The 22,009-nt window shown below is 42.6% G+C and overlaps 2 protein-coding genes across 5 annotated transcripts; both read left to right on the forward strand.

Annotated features, from left to right (window-relative positions):
• The first annotated feature begins 982 nt into the window (after window positions 1–982).
• Window positions 983–6,086, forward strand: LOC121623656. Of its 2 annotated transcripts, none has more exons than XM_041961020.1 (2): window positions 983–1,044; window positions 3,795–6,086. In XM_041961020.1, the coding sequence occupies exon 2, from the start codon at window positions 4,395–4,397 to the stop codon at window positions 5,202–5,204; it is 810 nt and encodes a 269-aa protein (XP_041816954.1). In that variant the 5' UTR covers window positions 983–1,044; window positions 3,795–4,394; the 3' UTR covers window positions 5,205–6,086. The 2 variants fall into 2 exon arrangements, with proteins under 2 accessions (XP_041816954.1, XP_041816955.1); XM_041961021.1 differs by lacking the exon at window positions 983–1,044 and adding an exon at window positions 2,084–2,219.
• Window positions 6,087–8,269: 2,183 nt separating this feature from the next.
• LOC121623621 (protein NLRC3-like) lies at window positions 8,270–20,062 on the forward strand. 3 transcript variants are annotated; one of them, XM_041960967.1, is made up of 6 exons: window positions 8,271–8,310; window positions 8,676–8,875; window positions 9,243–9,362; window positions 10,029–10,264; window positions 16,560–18,399; window positions 19,804–20,062. In XM_041960967.1, the coding sequence occupies exons 2-6, from the start codon at window positions 8,754–8,756 to the stop codon at window positions 20,045–20,047; spliced, it is 2,562 nt and encodes an 853-aa protein (XP_041816901.1). In that variant the 5' UTR covers window positions 8,271–8,310; window positions 8,676–8,753; the 3' UTR covers window positions 20,048–20,062. The 3 variants fall into 3 exon arrangements, with proteins under 3 accessions (XP_041816902.1, XP_041816901.1, XP_041816903.1); XM_041960968.1 differs by lacking the exon at window positions 9,243–9,362 and having other exon boundaries at window positions 8,270–8,310; XM_041960969.1 differs by lacking the exon at window positions 19,804–20,062 and having other exon boundaries at window positions 8,273–8,310; window positions 16,560–18,403.
• Window positions 20,063–22,009: the final 1,947 nt, after the last annotated feature.

Genomic DNA, 22,009 nt, shown 5'->3' on the forward strand with positions numbered 1-22,009 from the left:
ATAATAATAATAATAAACTTTATTGATGAAAGACCTTTTGTACAAAACATGCAGCTCAAAGTGTTTTACATTGAAAACAGAATAAAAACAGGAAACAGAAAATGAATTGAAAGAACGCAGGTAAAGATAAAAGCTGAGTGTTGCAGAGAAAGCAAAACATGTGACAGATCAACTATGAAAAGAGACATTTAAAAACAGAATGAAATTATGTTTAATGAACAACTGAAGCTCATTTCTGTTCAGACACAACTTCCATCAGTCACGTTTTAAATGAGCTTTTGTTGATATTTTCATGTTTGTTGAAGTAAATTTAGTCTTCAGTCACAAAGATTTGTGCTTCTTAAAGAAAGTGTAGAAAATGTTGACTGTTAGTTGTTCAAGTCAATGAATGTTGATGATTTTTGGTAAATGTTCACATCTGGATCCAGAAGATCCTCTGAACTAATATTTGTTTCAATTGATCAAGTTGACTTGATGAAGTGGAAATATTTCTTTAGTTTCTGATGATTTGAATGTGTTTTCACAAATAATGACTGATGATTGATATTGATCCTTCAGAACGCACGCACACACACACACACACACAGCTGTTAAAAGGATCAATATGTGGCCTTGAGTGAGATGAGCAGCATGTTATTGATCTGTGTTGACATGAACAGCTGTATGAATGTTGTGGTGACATTTGGATGATGTCTGTAGAATCTGACATCATGATGATCCACAATAACACAATGACAAAGTCACTGGACTGATTTTAGGGCAAAGCTCATTGATTAGGACAGAGTCATGTTGAGCTGCACATTTACAACCTGAACACATCTGATTGGATTAGAAATGGATTTTTATCTTCATCATTTATTCTTTATTCAGGTTGTGGAGCTGCAGTTTGTCAAAGACCAGCTGTGCTTCTCTGGTCTCAGCTCTGAAGTCCAACCCCTCCCATCTGACAGAACTGGACCTGAGTGAGAACAGGCTGCAGGATTCAGGAGTGAAGCTGCTGTCTGCTGGACTGGAGAGTCCAGACTGTAGACTGAAGACTCTGAGGTCAGTTCACTGACTCTCTGTTACTATTGTAGATCTTGAATAATAATAATAAACTTTATTGATAAAAGACCTTTTATACAAAACATGCAGCTGAAAGTGTTTTACATTGAAAACAGAATAAAAACAGGAAACAGAAAATGAATTGAAAGAACGCAGGTAAAGATAAAAGCTGAGTGTTGCAGAGAAAGCAAAACATGTGACAGATCAACTATGAAAAGAGACATTTAAAAACAGAATGAAAATATGTTTAATGAACAACTGAAGCTCATTTCTGTTCAGACACAACTTCCATCAGTCACGTTTTAAATGAGCTTTTGTTGATATTTTCATGTTTGTTGAAGTAAATTTAGTCTTCAGTCAGAAAGATTTGTGCTTCTTAAAGAAAGTGTAGAAAATGTTGACTGTTAGTTGTTCAAGTCAATGAATGTTGATGATTTTTGGTAAATGTTCACATCTGGATCCAGAAGATCCTCTGAACTAATATTTGTTTCAATTGATCAAGTTGACTTGATGAAGTGGAAATATTTCTTTAGTTTCTGATGATTTTAATGTGTTTTTTACAAATAATGACTGATGATTGATATTGATCCTTCAGAACACACACACACACACACACACACACACACACACACACACACACACGCACACACACAGGAACACACACACACTCACAGACACACACACACACACACACACACACACACACACACACACACAGCTGTTAAAAGGATCAATATGTGGCCTTGAGTGAGATGAGCAGCATGTTATTGATCTGTGTTGACATGAACAGCTGTATGAATGTTGTGGTGACATTTGGATGATGTCTGTAGAATCTGACATTATGATGATCCACAATAACACAATGACAAAGTCACTGGACTGATTTTAGGGCAAAGCTCATTGATTAGGACAGAGTCATGTTGAGCTGCACATTTACAACCTGAACACATCTGATTGGATTAGAAATGGATTTTTATCTTCATCATTTATTCTTTATTCAGGTTGAGGCGCTGCAGGTTGTCAGAGATCAGCTGTGCTTCTCTGGCCTCAGCTCTGAAGTCCAACCCCTCCCATCTGACAGAACTGGACCTGAGAGGAAACTACCTGCAGGATTCAGAAGTGAAGCTGCTGTCTGATCTGGTGGAGAGTCCAGACTGTAGACTGAAGACCGTGAGGTCAGTAGAGGGTTGGAGTCAGTCCATGCTGGTCTCAGCAGGTTTGTTCTAAACACAGTTAGTATCAAAGCACAGATCCAGTATTTCCTGTAAACCTCCAACCTTCTCAGCAGCTGCTTTCCTCAGTGAAGCTGTGAGAGGAGAATGGTGACAGGCTTCAGGATTGGACAGAAAGACAGAGAGAGAGAGAACAGTCAGCCAATCAGAGGAGTCAGAATCTTGTTGTGATCATGTGTTTGAGTTGATGTGCAGACGACTGTTGTTGTTGTGTTCATGTCTACAGGAAATAAAGCTGGATTACAGCTGACAGCATCACGAGCTGTATAGAGACAGAGGTCCTCCTTCATCAAACTGTCGTACCATCAAATCTGATCTCAAACTGTTTGTTCTCTCATTTCAGCACTAAAGAATTGATCAGTTAATGTTTGTCACAGCTCTCAGATCAGTGTGACTGAAGCCTGCAAATCTCTGGCTCTCATTTCAAAGAACCATCATTACATTTAGTAACCATGCCGGTGTATGAAAACGTATGAGTGTATGTAAGTGACTGAACACCGGCTAAATACTGGCTGACAGTACTTTTTGACTTGGCTAACGTCGTCCCATCAAACACAACGCTGTGTTGTTTGTGTAAAATGGGTGAAACATGGAATGAAATGTAGAACTTCTGCAGCAGAACCTCACAGTGGGTGTGATTAGCCTCGTTAAAAACTGCTGAATATTAACTTCATATAATTAGTAGAGTGGCTGAAGTATAGTGTGATAAACTGAGAGGAGTCGGGGGCGGCTAATATTTCATTGATACTTACTTCACTGTCAGGATTTTATTTCCACGGCACTTGACCAGCATCGAGCACAAAGGGCTTTCAAATAAAACACAATGATGGAATATTAAGAAAAATAAAAAATAGAACGACAATATTAAAAGTGAGCATTAAAACAAAGCAAGAACAGAAAACAGTGACGTTAAAACACGTCACGGTCATGTCTGTATACTCTTCATCAGATTTCCACAGAGAGGAACATGTTCATATATAGCTGATCCCTGTCAGACCAGCTGTACCAGTATATATATGCATCTGTCCATTTGTCCCAATATTTTTATACCAGACTCCATATTTACATGTTTGTCCTGTGATATTTCTAAAGTAGATGAAATATTCAGATGTGACTGAGACTCTGGTTGTTAGCAGCTTTGAACCTTAACAGCAGTAAATGCATCATTCCAGTGAACAGTGAATATCTGTGTCTCTGCAGTGATGATGCGTTCAGGGACTCTCAGCACTTTATTTCCACTGTGTACTTGAGTGACATGTGCAGAGTAAACAGGCTTGATGGCCAAAGTGTCTGCAGGTGTGTGAGCTTCCAGCTCAGTGTGTTCACTCCAACACGTTAACATGAGAGCTGAGAGGAAGCTGGCTACGCTACACAGCCGCTCCACTTCTGGTCTGAACAGGACTGAAGTCCCTGCTGCTCTTTATACTGGATGTGCTGCATCACTGACTGCCAGCTGATGAAGGAGTCTCTGTAAACTCTGATTCATGACTTCTGTTGTCTGTCTTCTTCTCTCATCAGATGGAAGTGATCGTGATCGAGCGTGAGCGATCAGAAAGGTGATTGGCTGAGAGCCGATCGGCTGCGTCCTGATGATCCAGAGAGGTTGAAGCAGCAGCAGCAGCTTGTGGGTGGAGAGGCTCTGACTGGGCCATGTTACTGGGAGGTAGAGTGGAGAGGAGAGCTTCATCCAGCAGTGACTGACAGAGGAATCACAACAAGTGGAGATGAGTGTCAGTGCTGCAGTGTGAACTGCTCTGAGATCAGCTCCACTGTCAGACACAGTGTCCAGTCCAGCATCCTCCCTGTGTGTTGCTGTGGATGTGACAGAGTATCATCAGCTCTGTCCTTCTACACAGTCTCTGCAGACACTCCTCCACTCCTTCTGCTCCTCACTTACACACCTCCTCCACCTGGAACCTGGACTTTATATACTCATTAGTATAAATGTACATATATGTATTTGACAAAGATGGCGCCTTTGTGTACGGCGAGCCGTCCACCTCTGCTCTGTGTTTTGTTGCTCCTGCTATTAATTTCACTTTTTGTAAATAATGTGTCACCGTTGCTGGCGTATGATCGATAAAGTCTACGTTCTACGACTGTAGTGGACAGTCAAAGATGCTCCCACCGTTCCTGGCGTCTGTGCCCCACTACCTGCGGCGTCTACCTGTTCCTCCGCCCCGCAAACGTCGTCACAGAAAGCGGGGGAAACGAAGCGGAGTCCTTGTTCGACTGAGAGTCTGCCTGGCACAGTCCTCGGAGTACGATCATCGTCACCTGCTGCGGTTACCCCGGGAATTTGACGGCTTCATTGTGCGGTGCTCCTCGGAGGTCAGCTGGCTCCGATCAGCTGTTCCAGATGCCGGCTACACACATCCCAGCCGCCCGTGGCGGGTCAGCATCTACAGACGAGGCTCCTTGCAGGAAAATCTCCGTCCTGTTGCTCGTGGTTCCAAGCGAACCGACCACACGCCAGTGCGCGTCCCCCTCATTAATACGAGGTCTTTGACAAATGAAACTTTTATCCTGAACGATTGCTTCTCAACACACGTGCTGGATTTCCTCTTGTTGACGGAGACGTGGATTAACCCGGTGACGACAGCACGTTCACTGAGCCCCCCCCCCCCTCGCTGTTCTTTCCTCATTACACGTACGTCCTCGTTCGACATTATCTCGACTAATGGACACTGCCCCCGCGTGTTGTTCAGTACCATTAATTCCGTTGTGAGCCCCCACTCTCGTCCTCTGTCTGACGCCACTGTTTCTACATGTGAGGACTTCTTGCGCTTTTTCGTTGACAAAGTGATGTCTGTGAGAGCGCTGAGCAGCGGCAGCATCAGACCAGACCAGACCAGTCTGCTACAACCCCACACTCCTCAGCGTTTGACCACTTTGAGCCCATCTCCCTCTCATCACTTGCTGATGTAGTGAAACACATGAAAACAACAAATTGCCCTTTGGATGTTTTCCCAACAAAATTGCTTAAAGAGGTGTTCTCTACTGTTGGGCCTGTCCTCTTGGTTTTAATGAACACTTGCCTTAGCTCAGGATGTGTTCCGGCTTCTTTTAAACATGCTGTTGTGAGACCACTTCTTAAAAAAAACACATCTGGATGCTAATGTTTTATCTCATTTTAGACCTGTTTCTAACGTGCCTTTTATCTCAAAAGTCCTTGAGAAAATTGTTTTTGTCCAGTTACAGGCATTTTTAGAAAATAATTTTATCCTGGAAAAATTCCAGTCTGGGTTCAGATCACGGCAGAGCACAGAGTCTGCACTGCTTAAAGTACACAATGACATAACTGTGTTTGTTGATGCCAAACGTCCTGTTGTCCTTGTGCTGCTTGACTTAACGGCAGCATTTGATACAGTGGACCATTCCATTCTCTTGTCCCGCTTAAATAATTATGTTGGTATCCGTGGTACTGCACTCAAGTGGTTTGATTCTTACCTAAACAACAGGACTTTTTCTGTCATGATTGGTGACCTGTCCTCCTCTGTTGCCTCTTTGTTTTGTGGAGTTCCCCAGGGCTCTATTTTGGGACCTTTGCTTTTTTCACTTTATATGTTGCCGCAGGGCGTCAATTATAGCGAGACATAATTTAGCATTTAACTGCTACGCTGATGACCTCCAGCTGTATTTACCAGTGTTCCCAACCAAAAGTGTTGCTCTTCAGTCCCTCACAGACTGCATGACAGTGACATAGATTTAAAAAAATGTACTTTTTGTTTTTAAAGCCCTCAGCGGCCTAGCTCCTATTTATTTGACAGAGCTTCTCTCTGTCCGAAACCCAAACAGGGCGCTAAGGTCCACAAATCTAGGTGGATCAAGCCTTTTCTGTCGCTTGGCCCAGACTCTGGAACAAACTGCCCCCTGACATGCGCACCATCACAGACTTTGGCCTCTTCAAAACTCGGCTCAAAACACATCTTTTCAGACCGGCTTTTAATACACAGTAATGTGGTGACATTTTATTTTATCATCTTATTTTATTAGATTTTATCTGTTTGTTATTTCCCTGGTGTGTGTTCTGTTGTTGTTTTCTTTTAATCTGTTTTCATTTCTAATTTTACAGTTTGTTTTTAACTAGAAAGCACTTTGGTCACCTTGAGTGTTGTAAAGTGCTATATAAATACATTTTGATTGATTGATTGATTGATTGATATATAGCCAGCTTGTATTTTGTATTTCTCTTTCTGTTGCTATTTTTTCCAACTGCTATTACCTGCTGCTGTAATACCCAAATGTCCCCAGCTGGGGATTAATAAAGTCATCTATCTTAAGATGGAGTTTACACACTAATAATGTTTTCAGGATTGCATCAGTTAAAATAGTTCCAACATCAGTATAAGTTACAACTTAAATCTTTCACCTAGTCCTCAGTAGATGTAAATATGTTCTGGTTGGCATGGCGAATGGTTTCGAGAGGAGGATAAGAAAGAGCAAATTTTACCAGCTGTTTCAGGCTGGCAACGCGTTCTCTGTGATAGATTCCACCCCTTTGACAGTCCCTCCCTATAAGTGTGTCTGACACTCAGATATTTTCTCCCATTTCAAAACAGGGTTGGTGATTCACTTCAAGGGCATAAATCTACTGTGTGTGGAGCGATGAGAGCAGTCGCATTGTGTCAGCACTTCAACTGTAATGTTTCCAACTCAACAAAACATCATCCGTCACCCCTAAGCACTACCCCTAACTTCCGTGTTCTGTCCGCAAAGCGTCCGACGGATCTGATCGCTGCCATTGTAGACAATCCATACAGCTCCATCAGGCGCGTTCAGTCTACGTTTCAGAATCAGGTCTCCGTTCTGCTCAGCACAGAATATGCTCCCATATGCTGTGACGGACGACGTGTCAGTCTGCAGAGAGCAGAACGAGCCAGACAGGATGTCAGACACAGGAACGGAGGTTTTCAAAATAAAACACCCTGTGCAGACTCCTGTCTATAATAAAGAAAAATTTAAAACAGACAACAAAAGAAACCATTAAACTCCGAAGCCGCGCCGAAGGTTTGAAGTGTTTGAAGTGTGACCATCTGCAGCTCGGTGTCCTGTTGGGTCTGCTGTTTGACCAGGTGGCTTCTTTTTAAGTCCGACCACAGACAGGAGCCCTGTATTCTGACAGCGTGATGCATGCGATGAGATATAAGGGTCAATGAGGCCAGACAGGTGTGAAGAGGTGAGTCCATTTAAAAAATACATGACGTGAAAAAATGACATTTTCAGTGTTCAGCGCTCAAACGTGTCCAGCACACGAGACACAGCTTGAATGGTAGAAAGAGGGAAGACAAAACAAAATGCAAGTAAAAACATGTTGAATCACATCATGTGTGAAAACACAGTGTCTCATAAAACTGACAAATCCAACATGTGATGGAGAGTTTCAGTAAAATGTCAGAAAAATCTGAGTCTTCTGGCCCAGAAATGAGCAAATCTTCTCTTTTTTCTCCAAACATTCACAAACTGACATCCTGCAAGCACGATTTGAAAACTTTGACCCAAAACCAGCTTCCAGCCGACAATTAGCACAAAATAAAACGAACAAAGATTATTTAGTCCCAAAGAATCAATAACATCATCCCCAAAAACTGCAAACTGATTAAAAACGTGTCTCCTGTGCTGAGATGAACTGTGTTTGTGTTTCTTGTCAGTCTAAAAGTACATTCAGTTCATTTGCTTTGATGCAGTTTAGTTGTAACTTCAACAAAACAGATTATTTCCATCATTTAAATGCTGAAGCACCAACATCTTGACAGAAAAGCCTTTTTAATTCAGTCTGTTCGAGCCAAAAGAAACACTGATGAACACATCATGTTAAACAGCTGATCTGTGAGCAACACACACACACACACATACACACACACAGATGCTGCCTGGTGACTTCCTGTAAATGATGAGGGGAGGAGCAACACTGATCATGTGACCCAGGCTCATGAGAACAGGGAGGGAATCCTGAAAGAGAAACTAAAGTCAGAGAGTTCAGACTCCATGTTGAGTGAACAGAGCAGACGGAGGAGAAGTGAAGCTGAAGCAGGTGAGTGTTAATCCAACGTTTCATGACTTTACTGTTAAAGTGTGAGTCAGTTTCCTTCCTGTGGACTGTAGAGGACACAAATGTTAGACTGTGTGAGAGAGAGACCATGTATGACCATGTATTAATCACATTGTGGGGACTCGCCGTCCTTATGGGGACAAAACGGAAGTCCCTGTAATGTAAATCATTAACTTTTAGGGTGAAGACTTTGGTCAAGTTCAGGTTTAGGCAAGCAGTGGTCATGGTGATGGTTAGGATTAGTCTCCAGGAAATGAATATAAGTCGTTTTAATGTCCCCAGAAATGATGGAAACATGATTGTGTGTGTGTGTGTGTGTGTGTGTGTGTTACTTCCTGCTCTCTCAGTCTTGTTTCTTGATTCTTGTGTTCTGAGCTCACCGTCAGCGTCACTGTTTTACTCTCAGACTGACCTCAGATCAGAAGATGATGGAGGAAGAGGAGGACAGAGTTAAGTCTTCAGCATCCAGCTGTCTGTCTATGAAGAGTGACCGGTCCAAAGAACGTCCTCCAGACTTCAGCCATGAACCTGGACCCTCAGACACAAAGTGAGAGAACTGCTATTAACTCATTTCTACGACTCACTTTCAGTGACTTCTGTCAGCGCCATGTTTTCACTGTTTTCATTGTTTTCATTGTTTTCATTGTTTTCATTTTGTGGTTTTATATTAAAAATGTCACTAAAATGTATTTTTAAATTTAACAAACGTTTTGTGACATGAAGAGAAATCATTGGAGGCATCTTCATCTTAGAATGTGTGACAGCTGTCAGTCACAGAGAAAAGCTCTGATCTAATCTAAGAGGACTAATGCAGACTTTTAAAGGTCCTCATTATGGACAGGAGCAGCAGTTTGTGTTTTTAGAGCTTCATTAATGTGAATGTGATAGAAATAAAAACATGTTGGTGTTTGCAGAGTTCAGTACAGCAGACAGAGAGCAGAGTCTCCAGCATCCAGCTGTCTGTCTATGAAGAGTGACCGGTCCAAAGATTATCCTCCAGTCTTCAGCCATGAACCTGGACCCTCAGACACAAAGTGAGACTCTGTTTTTACTGTAAACTGACCTGATGGGAGATGATGCATTGAGGATGAAGATAAAATATCTAGATTTCTATTCATGATGCAGAACTTTTGGTGCAGAAAGTGTTTCAAACTCAGATCGACCTTATTTTATTTCTGCAGTAAAACTGTTGAGAAGCTTCATTTCAACATTTACACCTCAGGAACATTCATATATTTCTGCCCTCACATTGAAGCTGCTGTGAACATTTGCAACGATTCAGAATGTGAAAGAATCTGCTTCACATGTGAAATTCACTTTCTCATATTTGATCTGAGAATCATTTATTGGTTTGACTCTTCATCAGATCAGCTGTTATGACCTGATGCATGTTGAATCACTTTGTGTCATAATTGTACAACATGTGATAAAAAGTGATTTGTAGAAGAGCTTTGCTCACCGTGATCAACACTTTGAATCATTAGTAAGTGAACCTTTGAGTTCAGACTCTCTCCATCAGATATTGTTCCTAAAGGTCAGGAACAAACATCCATGGACAGAACTTGTGTAAAAGTCATCAGCGCACGAGAAAGAGACACTTCTAATGTCAGTTTAAAGTGAACTAACACAGCGTCGCACAAATCTTCACATTTTCAACAACCATCAGTGATTGAGTTTAGTTATAAAGAAATGTCTTTCAGAGAGAGGAAGAGGAGTCATGTTTCTGTGGAGGAGCAGCCGTCCTGCTGTGTTTTGTGTCAGGACGTCCTGAAGGATCCAGTCTCTACCAGCTGTGGACACCGGTTCTGCAGACAGTGCATCACCTCATACTGGGACCAGTCTGCTTCATCAGGAGACTCCTCCTGTCCGCGGTGTGGAGACAGATCCAGAACGAGAGCTGGACTGCAGACAGCCAGTCAAACCTGCTCTGTGCAAAGTAAGACTGTCCACCCACACATGTTGAAACTGTGACCTTCTACAATTCATGACATTTATTTTACAATGAGAGCATTCAACACAAAAACTGCAAGAAACATGTGAGAACATCATCTTCATCAAATACGCTGAACTGCTCCAAGTGCTACATTTAGTTTCTGAGTTTTCAGGCTGACGGCTTGAACATTGGACCACTTTCACACCAAAGTGATCAGGTGTATGCAGGGTTTGTAAACGCAGGTAAACGTGCATTCAGAGTCAGGAATGAACTGGAAACACATGGTGGTTTCTTCAAAATCTTTCCTGAGATGATGATGATGATGATGAGATAGAAATGGAGTGCCACCAGTTGCCAGTTGTGTCTGATGTCAGGCAATATTTACATGCTAATGTCTGGAGCTTCATCATCATCGTGACACCCCTGGGCGTCACGTTTCCACCGCTGCCGATCGGAGCTGGAGCCCATAAATACACCCAACGACTGCAGAGTCGTTTGAACTGGGAATGGATGCTGATTGAACCCTTTCACACTGAAGACAAAGCCAGATGTTCGTGGCTCTTAGTGGGTTTTTGTCCAGTGTGAAAGAGGCTTCAGTGAAACACTAATATGGTTCTGACTTCAACAAGTAGACGGTGACCAGATTAGACTGCTGGGAGTTGCTTCGCTTTGCTGCTGAGTTAAATGATTCATTGCCTTTTTCTTAGAAAAGTGACAAATTCACACAATCTCAACTGAGAAACCACAGTCAGTCAGTCAAATATGGAGCTCAGTGGAGGAGAATGAGGTGTAGCAGTGCAGCAGAATCACTCGGTCGATCTCCACCCCGACTCTGAAGGTTGGGTTAGCTGAAGGTGTCAGGTCACATTCTGAGAGGAGAAAGTCTGTCTGTTGAATCTCAGGTGAAGTTCAGGTGAGTCTCTTGGTCTTGGTGTCCTTGGAGACAGAGACAGTCCGACTGTATCAGCTGCACAGCACAGCCATCCCAGTGAGACAGAGAGTTTGTCATATTACCTTTCAGGCCTAATGAAGAAAGATTCCCTCAGTTACCACATGAGCTTGTAAACGCTGCAGTCTGGACAGTATTAAAGCACCATGAAGCATAAAGTCAGGTATTATTGATGATAACTCACATTGTCAGAGACGCACACTGTTGGAACAGAAGATACTGATAACAAAGACTGAATAGTGGAGCAGCTGAGTGGGTGGAGTAACTGTCCACATGGTAAAGTCTACCACTTAAGTTAATTTAAACACAAGATACTTGTGCTCAAAAAGAGGATTCATTCTCAGTGAAGAACCTTGGAGCCCTAATCTGCCTCTGTACCTGCCAAAGAGCAGTGATTCCTAACACGTCTCTGGGGTCATCAGGTGGAAACCTCCCTTCAACGGTGTTTCGCCTACTTAGTCCCACGACACCTCCAGGAGGCTAGGCGGTGAACTCCGGCATCCCAGAGTCACCCCCCCTATTGCCAGTTCACACTGCTCCTACACAATCCAAACAGCACTGCCACGTTCAACTGACCCAGAGATGTTCCAGGGAGTGGCCAGTACTAATGCTACCATTTAGCTAATGCTAATGCTAACCGCTAAGAAGAACAGAAGAAGACAATACAGTTCCGATGCCACCATTTAGCTAATGCTAATGCTAAATGCTACCCGCTATCTGCTAAGAGGAACAGAAGAAGACAATACAGCTAGATTCACCTATACTTTATTGTTAACTGCTAGATGCCAATACTAACTGCTAAGATACTATCATACTACCACCGCTTTAGCTATTGTTAGCTGCTACAATGCTACTACAGGCCTAGATGTCACATGTAACTGCCAACTGCCGCACTACCATCATCTACCCCTGCCTCTCACCAACTGCACCAATAAAAGCGGGGTGGGAATACAAACCCTGGTTCGGGTAGGGGGTAGAAAGTAAAGAGGTAGAGTCAACGATGAAAGCAGGGATCGGATACAGACCCTTGTTCGGGTAGGGGGTAGAAAGTTTAGAGGGTGCTGAAGGTGGAGGCCTAAACCACAGACTAGATTTAACAGCCTCTTCTAACATTTCCTTCAAGAAGCAAACAAAACAGGAAAACAACCAAAAAAGAACAAAACAAGCCAACTCTGTATCTTACAACGCAAACTCACCTGAACAGGCCACATGGTCCCAAAGAGAGACTCTAGCTGGACACACCCCCACCTTTTCTAAACTTCCTCTTACTGGATCTCTTCCTATTGGGAGAGCGAGAAGATGGGGCGGGGAAAGCAGAGCAGAGGAGAGGTGTCTTGTTCAGACTTTAACCTCTTCTCCTGCCGGATTAGGCATGTATGTCCTCTGCCCCCCCCCCCCCCCCCCCCCCCCCTATTTCTCCTGATCCATATCAACTGACTAGACCTAGCAGCCTCATCTCCCTCACTGTCTTCCTTAAATTTTGCCCTTGCACTCCCAGCTCCCTCAACAGTGAAACAGCTGACCCTGCAACAAAACCTCTACACCCCACTTCAACCGGACAGACCCTGGTCTTCCATCCCCTCTACTCAGATTCTGTCTTTAAATCTGCATACTTAGTCTTCTTCCTTTCATAAGCTGCCTCCACTGAACTTTCAAAAGGGACTGTTAACTCAATAAAACACACAGTCTTTTTACTCATGAGCCATAAGACAATGTCCGGCCTCAGATTACTATAAACTATTTCCTGGGGCACAACTAGCTTTCCTCCCAAGTCGACCTGCATTTGCCAATCATCAGCCCCTACCAGGCAGCCACCTACCTGCCTTCTCCCTGACTTAGCAGCTCTATTTTTCTCCCCCTCTCGAACAAACTGCACACCTATCCTCTCCTTTCTAGAACTTCCAGATTTCACCTGTTTCCTTCTCTCTTCAGTGCCTGCGGCTAAGCTTCTCAGCACCTGATTATGCCGCCATGTATACCGGCCTTGTGATAAGCTAATTCTACAACCTGACAAAATGTGTTTTAAGCTTGCTGTACCTGAGCAGAGTGGGCACGATTGATCGCCCTGTACCCAGAGACTTAGGTTCTGCGGGGTTGGCAACTGCTTTTGCCCCCCTTAACAACTCCTCCTGCCTACGCACCTGTTCCACTACAAGCTTTCTTTTCTCCTTTAGACCTGCTTTATTCCACACTGGTTTGCCTGGGCCAAGCCCCAAGCCTCCCCGGCCAAATTGAACATTTCCTACTATTTCTGCATGCCTAAGAGCTGCCTCTGCCTCCTGCACTGCTGCCCCTGGGTTCCATTTCCTCCCCCCAGAAGGGTTCGGAACCACATTGCTAACTAACATGTCCTTACTCCCAGATAATAAAAGTTCTGTCCTAACCTTAGTGCATTTAAACTCCTCTGTTAGACTGGATACTGGCAGCTGAAGCATTCCTTTCCCATACAAAGCTACATTGCTTTAGCACCTGGGAGCATCCAACCATTTTCTAATATAAGAGCTAACTAGCCTTTCCATTCTCTCTGCTACAGATAATGGGACTTCATATACTGACATTGGCCACATTAACCTAGGATACAAGCCAAACTGCAAGCACCACAACCTCAGTTTTCCTGGGAGCCCTGATTTATCTATTCTCTCCAGCCCTTCTGCAACATCCTTTCTAAATTGCACAACCTGTTCAACATCATTCAGGTCCACATTGTACCACCGTCCTAGACTCTTGACTGATTTCTCCCTAATTGTTGGGATTTCCTCACCATCTATAGCAAACTTCCTATCACTTACTTTCCCTCTGTATATTGAAATACTTCTTGACTTACTAGGCTTAATCTTCATACAAGCCCACTTGAGATTCTGATTGACTTTATCTAACAACCTCCTTGTACATGGCACTGTTGAAGTTAGCAGTGTCATATCATCCATATAAGCCCTAATTGGTGGAAGACGCATTCCATTCTGCCGTCTCTCCCCACCTACGACCCACTTGGAAGCCCTAATAATTACCTCCATAGCCATTGTGAAAGCTAGCGGGGAAACTGTACATCCTGCCATAATACCAACCTCCAATCTTTGCCAGCCTGTTGTGAGCTCTGCGATACTTGCACACACAGTCTGATGTCTTGGAAATATGCTTTCACCAAGTTAACAACTATCTCCGGCACTTTAGAGTAGTGAAAGGAACTCCAAATAAGGCTATGTGGTACTGACCCAAACGCATTAGCCAGATCTAAAAATACAACATTCAAGTCTCTTTTCTCTCTCTTAGCTGTCTGAATCTGATGCCAAATCATGCCAGTATGCTCTAAGCATCCCGCAAATCCTGGTATCCCTGCTTTTCGTATCATCATATCTATCATACCATTCCTTTCTAAGTAATTAGCCAGCCTCTGTGCTACGATACTAAAGAAAATCATTCCCTCAACATTTAGGAGAGAAATCATCCGAAACTGGCTAAGGTCCGATGACTTCTTCTCCTTAGGGATGAAGACAACTCCTGCCCTGCACCATGCTCTTGGAATACTTTGTTCAATCTCTGATTTCGTTGCCTTAAGTTGCCCTCCTTTTTCTTGATTAAACAAGCCTTTCACAAAATTGAACGAGTTGCTGTGCTGAGACGTCGGTCATCCTCTAGCAGGTAGTTTTATACAGGCGGACTGGGCTGTGTGGTCTGAACATGTGCTGGATGTAGGATGAGCCTGAGCCATTGGCAGCATAGTAGGCGAGTACCAGAGTCAATAATTCGCAAAGTTATGCGCAAAAAACTGTGAAGAACTTACCATAAGAAATGAATGGGAAATTTCCTCAAATTTCAGCCTTTTTCAATTGTCCACTGCTTGCTCAAAATGAACCTCGGCACATTTTTTGATATCTCTTGCGGTTTTCGAGCTATGACCATCTGAAGACCATAAAGTTTCTCAAAAAATGCTCAGAATTTTTCCCTCTAGAGTGGATGACCTCATCAATTAGAGTGAAAGAGCCAGTGAGAAATCGCCTGAAATTATTTTCTAAAACTGCCGTAAAATCCAAACAGTGAATAGGAGACACATAATTTTTGGATCTTTTTATAGACAAACCTTTCTTCTCTCGTCAAAGTTCAATTTTAAAGGGTTAGCCCCCACCAAATTTAAATAAAGAGGGATCTTGCACCAGCTGCCCTGGTCTGCTGCTCCATTTAAACCCATACAATCTCCTGTTTTCTGAGTCGCAGCCTGCCGGAGTGTGTCTGTTTAAATCGACCCTTTAGTCATTTTTCTAAAGAATATCTGGACATAAAACACACGTACATCTGGTCCAAACTTGTCCGCATCTCACAGTGTAATCGGTTTTTTGATAGCAGCTACGGTTTTGTCACAATCACAAGTTGTTCGGAAGAAACCAACAGCAAAAAAGTAGCTGTTCAGGAACAGGTCAAAAGTGGGAGAGATAGAGAGGTAATTATCAGCAGGTGGGGCAGAAGTTACACACGCACACACACATACACATTCAGACACACATATACCAGACACATCTCCATGTTGGAACTGGTTGGGGTGCTTGTTCAAAATACTTGGGACAATTTGATCAATGTGTAGTTCAAGCAGACACACACACACAAACAGACGAAGACACACACATACGCAGTCACACACAAATACAGTTAAATACACACAAACAGCCTCATACATAGACAGACACAACGCTGTTAACTCTATTAGCTCTGTTAGCATTAGCGCCATTAGCTCTGCTAGCTCTATTAGAAATGTTAGCACTGTTAGCTCTGTTAGCACCATCAGCTCTGTTAGCATTAGCGCCATTAGCTCTATTAGCGCTGTTAGCTCCATCAGCATTAGCTCTGTTAGCTCCTGTGCTGTTGAATGACAAATAAATGAAGCTTGTACTTTGTATCCGTCAGAAATGTTTTTATCTAACTAAATGTCTGTGGTTTGGAGTTGACTCACTCCTGCGCTCCTGTTTGAATGTTCAGGTATCAGCCTTTTTTACTGTTTCCTGTTCCTATAATCATATTGGAGCTTTGTTCATTTGCTTCTAATGTAAACACATTTCCTGCTGCTGGTTCATGTTTAAGTTTTCCACTGGCAAACCAGTGGGAGGCTTTCACGATGAAGCAGCTGTATAAAATGCAGTGTATTTTTTTATTTGTTCAGTAGATGCATTTTAGATTTTGGTGGGAGGAAGGAACAGCCACAGTGAGCTGTTTAGATGAAGCGCTGCCGAGGGAGAGAAACTGGACTCATGAACCTTTACCTCTTCATATATTCTTGTATTGCTTTTTTTATTGATAATGAAAACAATCTTCAGATTGTCAGATTTTCTTTGTTTTCTCTCATTTTCTCTCTTTTTTTAGTGACTGGTGATCTTCAGGAGGTTTTAGATGAATATAAGATCAGTCTGAGGAGGAGATGTGAATGTGTAACTGAAGGAAGTGATGAAACAGGAAGTGGAACCCTCCTCAACAGGATCTACACTGAGCTCTACATCACAGAGGGACAGAGTGAAGAGGTTAATACCCAACATGAGGTGAGGCAGCTTGAGACAACTTCCAAGATGGAGACCCTCCATGAGACTCCAATCAAGTGCCAGGACATCTTTAAAGCCTCACCTGACCAGCGGAGACACATCAGAGTCGTTCTGACGAACGGCGTCGCTGGCGTTGGAAAAACCTTCTCAGTGCAGAAGTTCAGTCTGGACTGGGCAGAGGGCTTGGAAAACCAAGACGTCAGCCTGGTGATTCTGCTTTCGTTCAGGGAGCTGAACTTGATCAGAGATGAGCAGTACAGTCTTCTGACGCTGCTCCATGTTTTCCATCCAACATTACAGAAGGTGACAGCAGAGAAGCTCGCTGTCTGTAAGCTTTTGTTCATCTTTGACGGCCTGGATGAAAGCCGACTTTCACTGGATTTCCACAACAATGAGGTTTTGTCTGATGTCTCCCAGAAGTCATCAGTCAACGTGCTGTTGACAAACCTCATCAAGGGGAATCTGCTTCCCTCGGCTCTCGTCTGGATCACTTCCAGACCCGCGGCGGCCAATCAGATCCCTCCTGCATGTGTTGACAGAGTAACAGAAGTACGAGGCTTCACTGATGCCCAGAAGGAGGAGTACTTCAGGAGGAGATTCAGTGATGAAGATCTGTCCAGCAGAATCATCTCACACATCAAGACCTCCAGGAGCCTCCACATCATGTGTCAAATCCCAGTCTTCTGCTGGATCACTGCTACAGTTCTGGACCACATGTTGACTACAGACCAGAGAGGAGAGCTGCCCAAGACCCTGACTGACATGTACTCCCACTTCCTGCTGGTTCAGACAAAGAGGAAGAAGCAGAAGTATGATGAGGGACATGAGACCAGTCCACAGGAGCTGATGAAGGCTGACAGGGAAGTTCTTCTGAAGCTGGGGAGGCTGGCGTTTGAACATCTGGAGAAAGGAAACATCATGTTCTACCAAGAAGACCTGGAGCAGTGTGGTCTTGATGTCACTGAGGCCCTGGTTTACTCTGGTGTTTGTACAGAGATCTTCAAAAGAGAGTGTGTGATCTTCCAAAAAACAGTTTACTGCTTTGTTCATCTGAGCATTCAGGAGTTTCTGGCTGCAGTCTACATGTTCCACTGTTACACCAGCAGGAACACAAAGGTACTGAAGGCTTTCCTAAAAGACTCAAAACCAAGTTCTTTTTTTGAGAAATTTAAATATTTTGGAAACATTAATAGCCACCACCCATCCCTGGATGTCTTCCTGAGGAGCAACATGGAGAAATCTCTTGAAAGTAAAAATGGCCACCTGGACCTGTTTGTTCGCTTCCTTCATGGCCTCTCTCTGAAGTCCAACCAGAGACTCTTAGGAGGCCTGCTGGGTCAAAGAAAAAACAAGTCAGAAATCATCCAAAGAGCCATCAACAACCTGAAGGAGATGAACAGTGATGATATCTCTCCTGACAGAAGCATCAACATCTTCCACTGTCTGATGGAGATGAACGACCGCTCAGTACATCAGGAGATCCAAGAGTTCCTGAAGTCAGAGAACAGATCAGGGACGAAACTCTCTGTGTTCCAGTGCTCAGCTCTGGCCTACATGCTGCAGCTGTCAGAGGAGGTTCTGGATGAGTTGGACCTGTGGAAGTACAACACATCAGAGGAGGGACAACTGAGACTGATTCCAGCTGTGAGGAACTGCAGAAAGGCTGTGTAAGTCCAGATGTGATTATCAACACTGTTCAGAAACGTAAAGCTGAAGCCATCAGTGTTAAAGATACACACTTTACACACATAACTTCACACTATAAGAGTTTAACCCTGATTCCAAGAACGCCAGAACACTTTTTAAAACGTAAATAAAACAGAATGCAGTGATCTGCAAATTATTTTCTAATTTTATTAAATTAAATACAAAGACAAGATATTTAATGTTCAAACCAATGAACTTGTTTCTCACAACAGTCACTGTAGAGGTAACATATGCAGAGAAAACAGCAGCACACGTTTCCACTGTGATTTTGACTGAATTAGCAGCCACAGTCTTTGTGTATGGAGCTCCTGATTGACTCAGACAGCAGCTCATGACACAGTCAGCTCCTGGGACGCCTCCAGGTTCATTCTGCCAGTGAAGGAGAGCTCAGCAGGTTCAGTTCAGTGGAGGATCTCCATCATCAACCAGCTCAGTTATAGTCTTTGTTCCAAAACATTCACTGCAGCCAGCTGAACTCCACTTGATACAACTATGACCCAGAAAATTATAACAATACAATCTTTAGTCATTATTACAACAAAAATGTTGATACGCTGTGTGAAACATGAACAGAATGCTGATCCTTTCTGACAGAAACTCACCTGAAAACAGCACAAAGTCAATATATTTACTGTCTGAGCTCATCAGTTCATTGATTTCTGTAAATATCTGCTGATTCTGAATCTGATGCAGCAACACGTTTCAAACACGTTGTGACAGGAGCAGCTAAAGACTGGGAAAGATGTGGAACGCTCCAAAAACACCTGTTTGGATCATTCCACAGGTAAACAGGTTGATTGGTAACAGGTGATAGCATCATGATTGAAAGGCTCAGGGGTTCACAGCGAGGATGGAGCGACAGGATTGGATAAAGAGATTAATACCTGGACTCAGGAACACTTCAGGAAACTGTTGTCAGGAATCAGTTTGATTGGAAATGATTGATTCTGGTTTTATTGATGTTTCTCACGGAGTTCAGACCTTTTGAATCGGGGTTGTCTGATATTAATGAAATCGGAGTCATTAAATTAATTTCATGGCAGATGAAAAGCAGATGGAGAGACACAAGGTGTAACAAAGATTCACAAAATACACACAGACACATGACTGAGGTAAATACATGTGACTGCAGTTAATAAAGTTCAACAAACACAAATCACAGCAGCCTGTCCATCAAACTATGACACATATTTACATTAGAGACATTTTGTCTGAAGCTGAAATTTGTTGTTTATTATGTTGCTCAAGGAAAGTTTGACATGTGGACAAGAGGAGCTTCAAACCACAAACCTGGTGATCAATGGCTGAGCAGCTGAGGCTGACCAACCGACAGCATGTTCAGTTTATATTCTCTCTCATCACAGACTTTCACGCTGTAGACTCTCAGAGACTCACTGTGAAGTCGTGGCCTCAGCTCTGAAGTCCAACCCCTCCCATCTGAGAGAGCTGGACCTGAGCTACACCAAGCTGCAGGATTCAGGAGTGAAGCTGCTGTGTGCTGGACTGGAGAGTCCAAACTGTAGACTGGAGACTCTGAGGTCAGTTCATGTTTTTTTCCTCTTGTCCAGTGTTTGTCTTCCAAATTTAAATCCATTCCAGGTGTTTTAAGTTTTCTTCAGTTCTCTTGTTTTCTTGGTTTGTCTGAGCACAAATCACAACAGCTCTTTTTCAAAGTTTAACAGTCTGAACAGTTTGACTCAGAGTTCAGTCTAGACTTAATTTGTGTTGGTTTTATGAATGACACACACACACACACACACACACACTGTGTGAAGCACATTTCCTAACGCAGGTGTTTGAAGTATCGTGTCTGATCTGTCACCAGCGACAGGTGACACTTCAACATATCGTGATGCTTCCATTCAGAAAAAGTCGTCACTTTGTGTTCTGACTCAACCAGTAAACAGGAGCATAAATAATAAACTTTATTAATACAAGAAGGCAGCAGGACACATTTAAGATGACGAGAAGATCCGTCTCACTTTGCTCAGTGCACATTTGATCCAGTTATAGATAGATAGATAGATAGATAGATAGACTTTATTTATCCCAAGCTGGGAAATTGCAGTGCAGCAGCAGCATTACACACAGTGAAATAAGTGAAAATAAGGCTATAAAGAACAAACTATACATAAAAAATATAAAAATAGCGAGCAGTAAAAAGGTTATATACATAACAAAATAATAAAACAGCCAAATAGTAAACAGTAGTAAAAGTATTGCACAAAAGGAATATCAAATGCAAATGGCAGCGAAAATAAAGTGTACCGTGACTGTAAGAACAAACTATATATAATAAAATATCGAAATAGCAAGCAGTAAAAAATTATATACATAATAATAAAATATCGAAAGCAAACAGTAGTGGTAAGAAGTATTGTATTATTATTATTATCCATGATGGATAGCAGTTTATTCAGCGTCCTCCTCTCCACCATAGAGATGATTGAGGATGAAGCTCACAGTCAGTCAGCTGTGTGTCGATGCAGACGAGTTGATGAGTTTTGTATTTACTGAAATGATTATTTATGTCCTAAAGTCTTATTTATTTCATATTGGCATATTTAAGTTCTATAGAAAGCATCTGTGATGTTTTCAGTCCAGCGTGGGAGCTGCTGCTGTCCAGCTAGCTCAGCTCTGACTTACAGAATGATGACTTGAGTCGTAGTTAGCTTTACTCGCTGTTTCCTGTGGCTCTTCACACCATCTGACGCAGACTGAGTGAAAACTACCTGTAAGACAGAAGAGACACAATCACCAGTTTGTTGGCAACATGTGTGTTTTTCCTGCTGTAAATACATGAAAATAAAACATTTTTTTTTCAAACAAATCAAACACATTTCAATGGAAGTAATGTTTTTAACAAACAATCAAATTCTTTATTTCCATCTTTGCCTCTGTAGCATTTCCAGTGTGGATTAGAGTGTTTATAGAAGAGCATGTGGACAGATTCAGCTGACTTCCTCCAATGACGAACAGGAAGTGATCTTTGTGAACCCAGAACTCCTGAAGCAGGACAAACACTTGTCAAAATAAAAGTCTATCAAAATAAAAGTCCATCCAACATTATGTTTTAAAGGCAAAACACCTGTCTGAGCATGTTTCATAAAATGACTCATGATTATTATGAATAAGAAGAAACAGACGAAAATGAAAGTAGCAGAAGTAACAACACGTCTGATTTGATCGTTATTCCAGACTTGAGTGAGATGAGCAGCATGTTATTGATCTGTGTTGACATGAACAGCTGTATGAATGTTGTGGTGACATTTGGATGATGTCTGTAGAATCTGACATTATGATGATCCACAATAACACAATGACAAAGTCACTGGACTGATTTTAGGGCAAAGCTCATTGATTAGGACAGAGTCATGTTGAGCTGCACATTTACAACCTGAACACATCTGATTGGATTAGAAATGGATTTTTATCTTCATCATTTATTCTTTATTCAGGTTGAGGAACTGCAGTTTGTCAGAGATCAGCTGTGCTTCTCTGGCCTCAGCTCTGAAGTCCAACCCCTCCCATCTGACAGAACTGGACCTGAGTGGAAACGAGCTGCAGGAT

Source organism: Chelmon rostratus, chromosome 20, assembly GCF_017976325.1.
Source record: "Chelmon rostratus isolate fCheRos1 chromosome 20, fCheRos1.pri, whole genome shotgun sequence".
NCBI classification, from domain to species: Eukaryota; Metazoa; Chordata; class Actinopteri; order Chaetodontiformes; family Chaetodontidae; genus Chelmon; species Chelmon rostratus.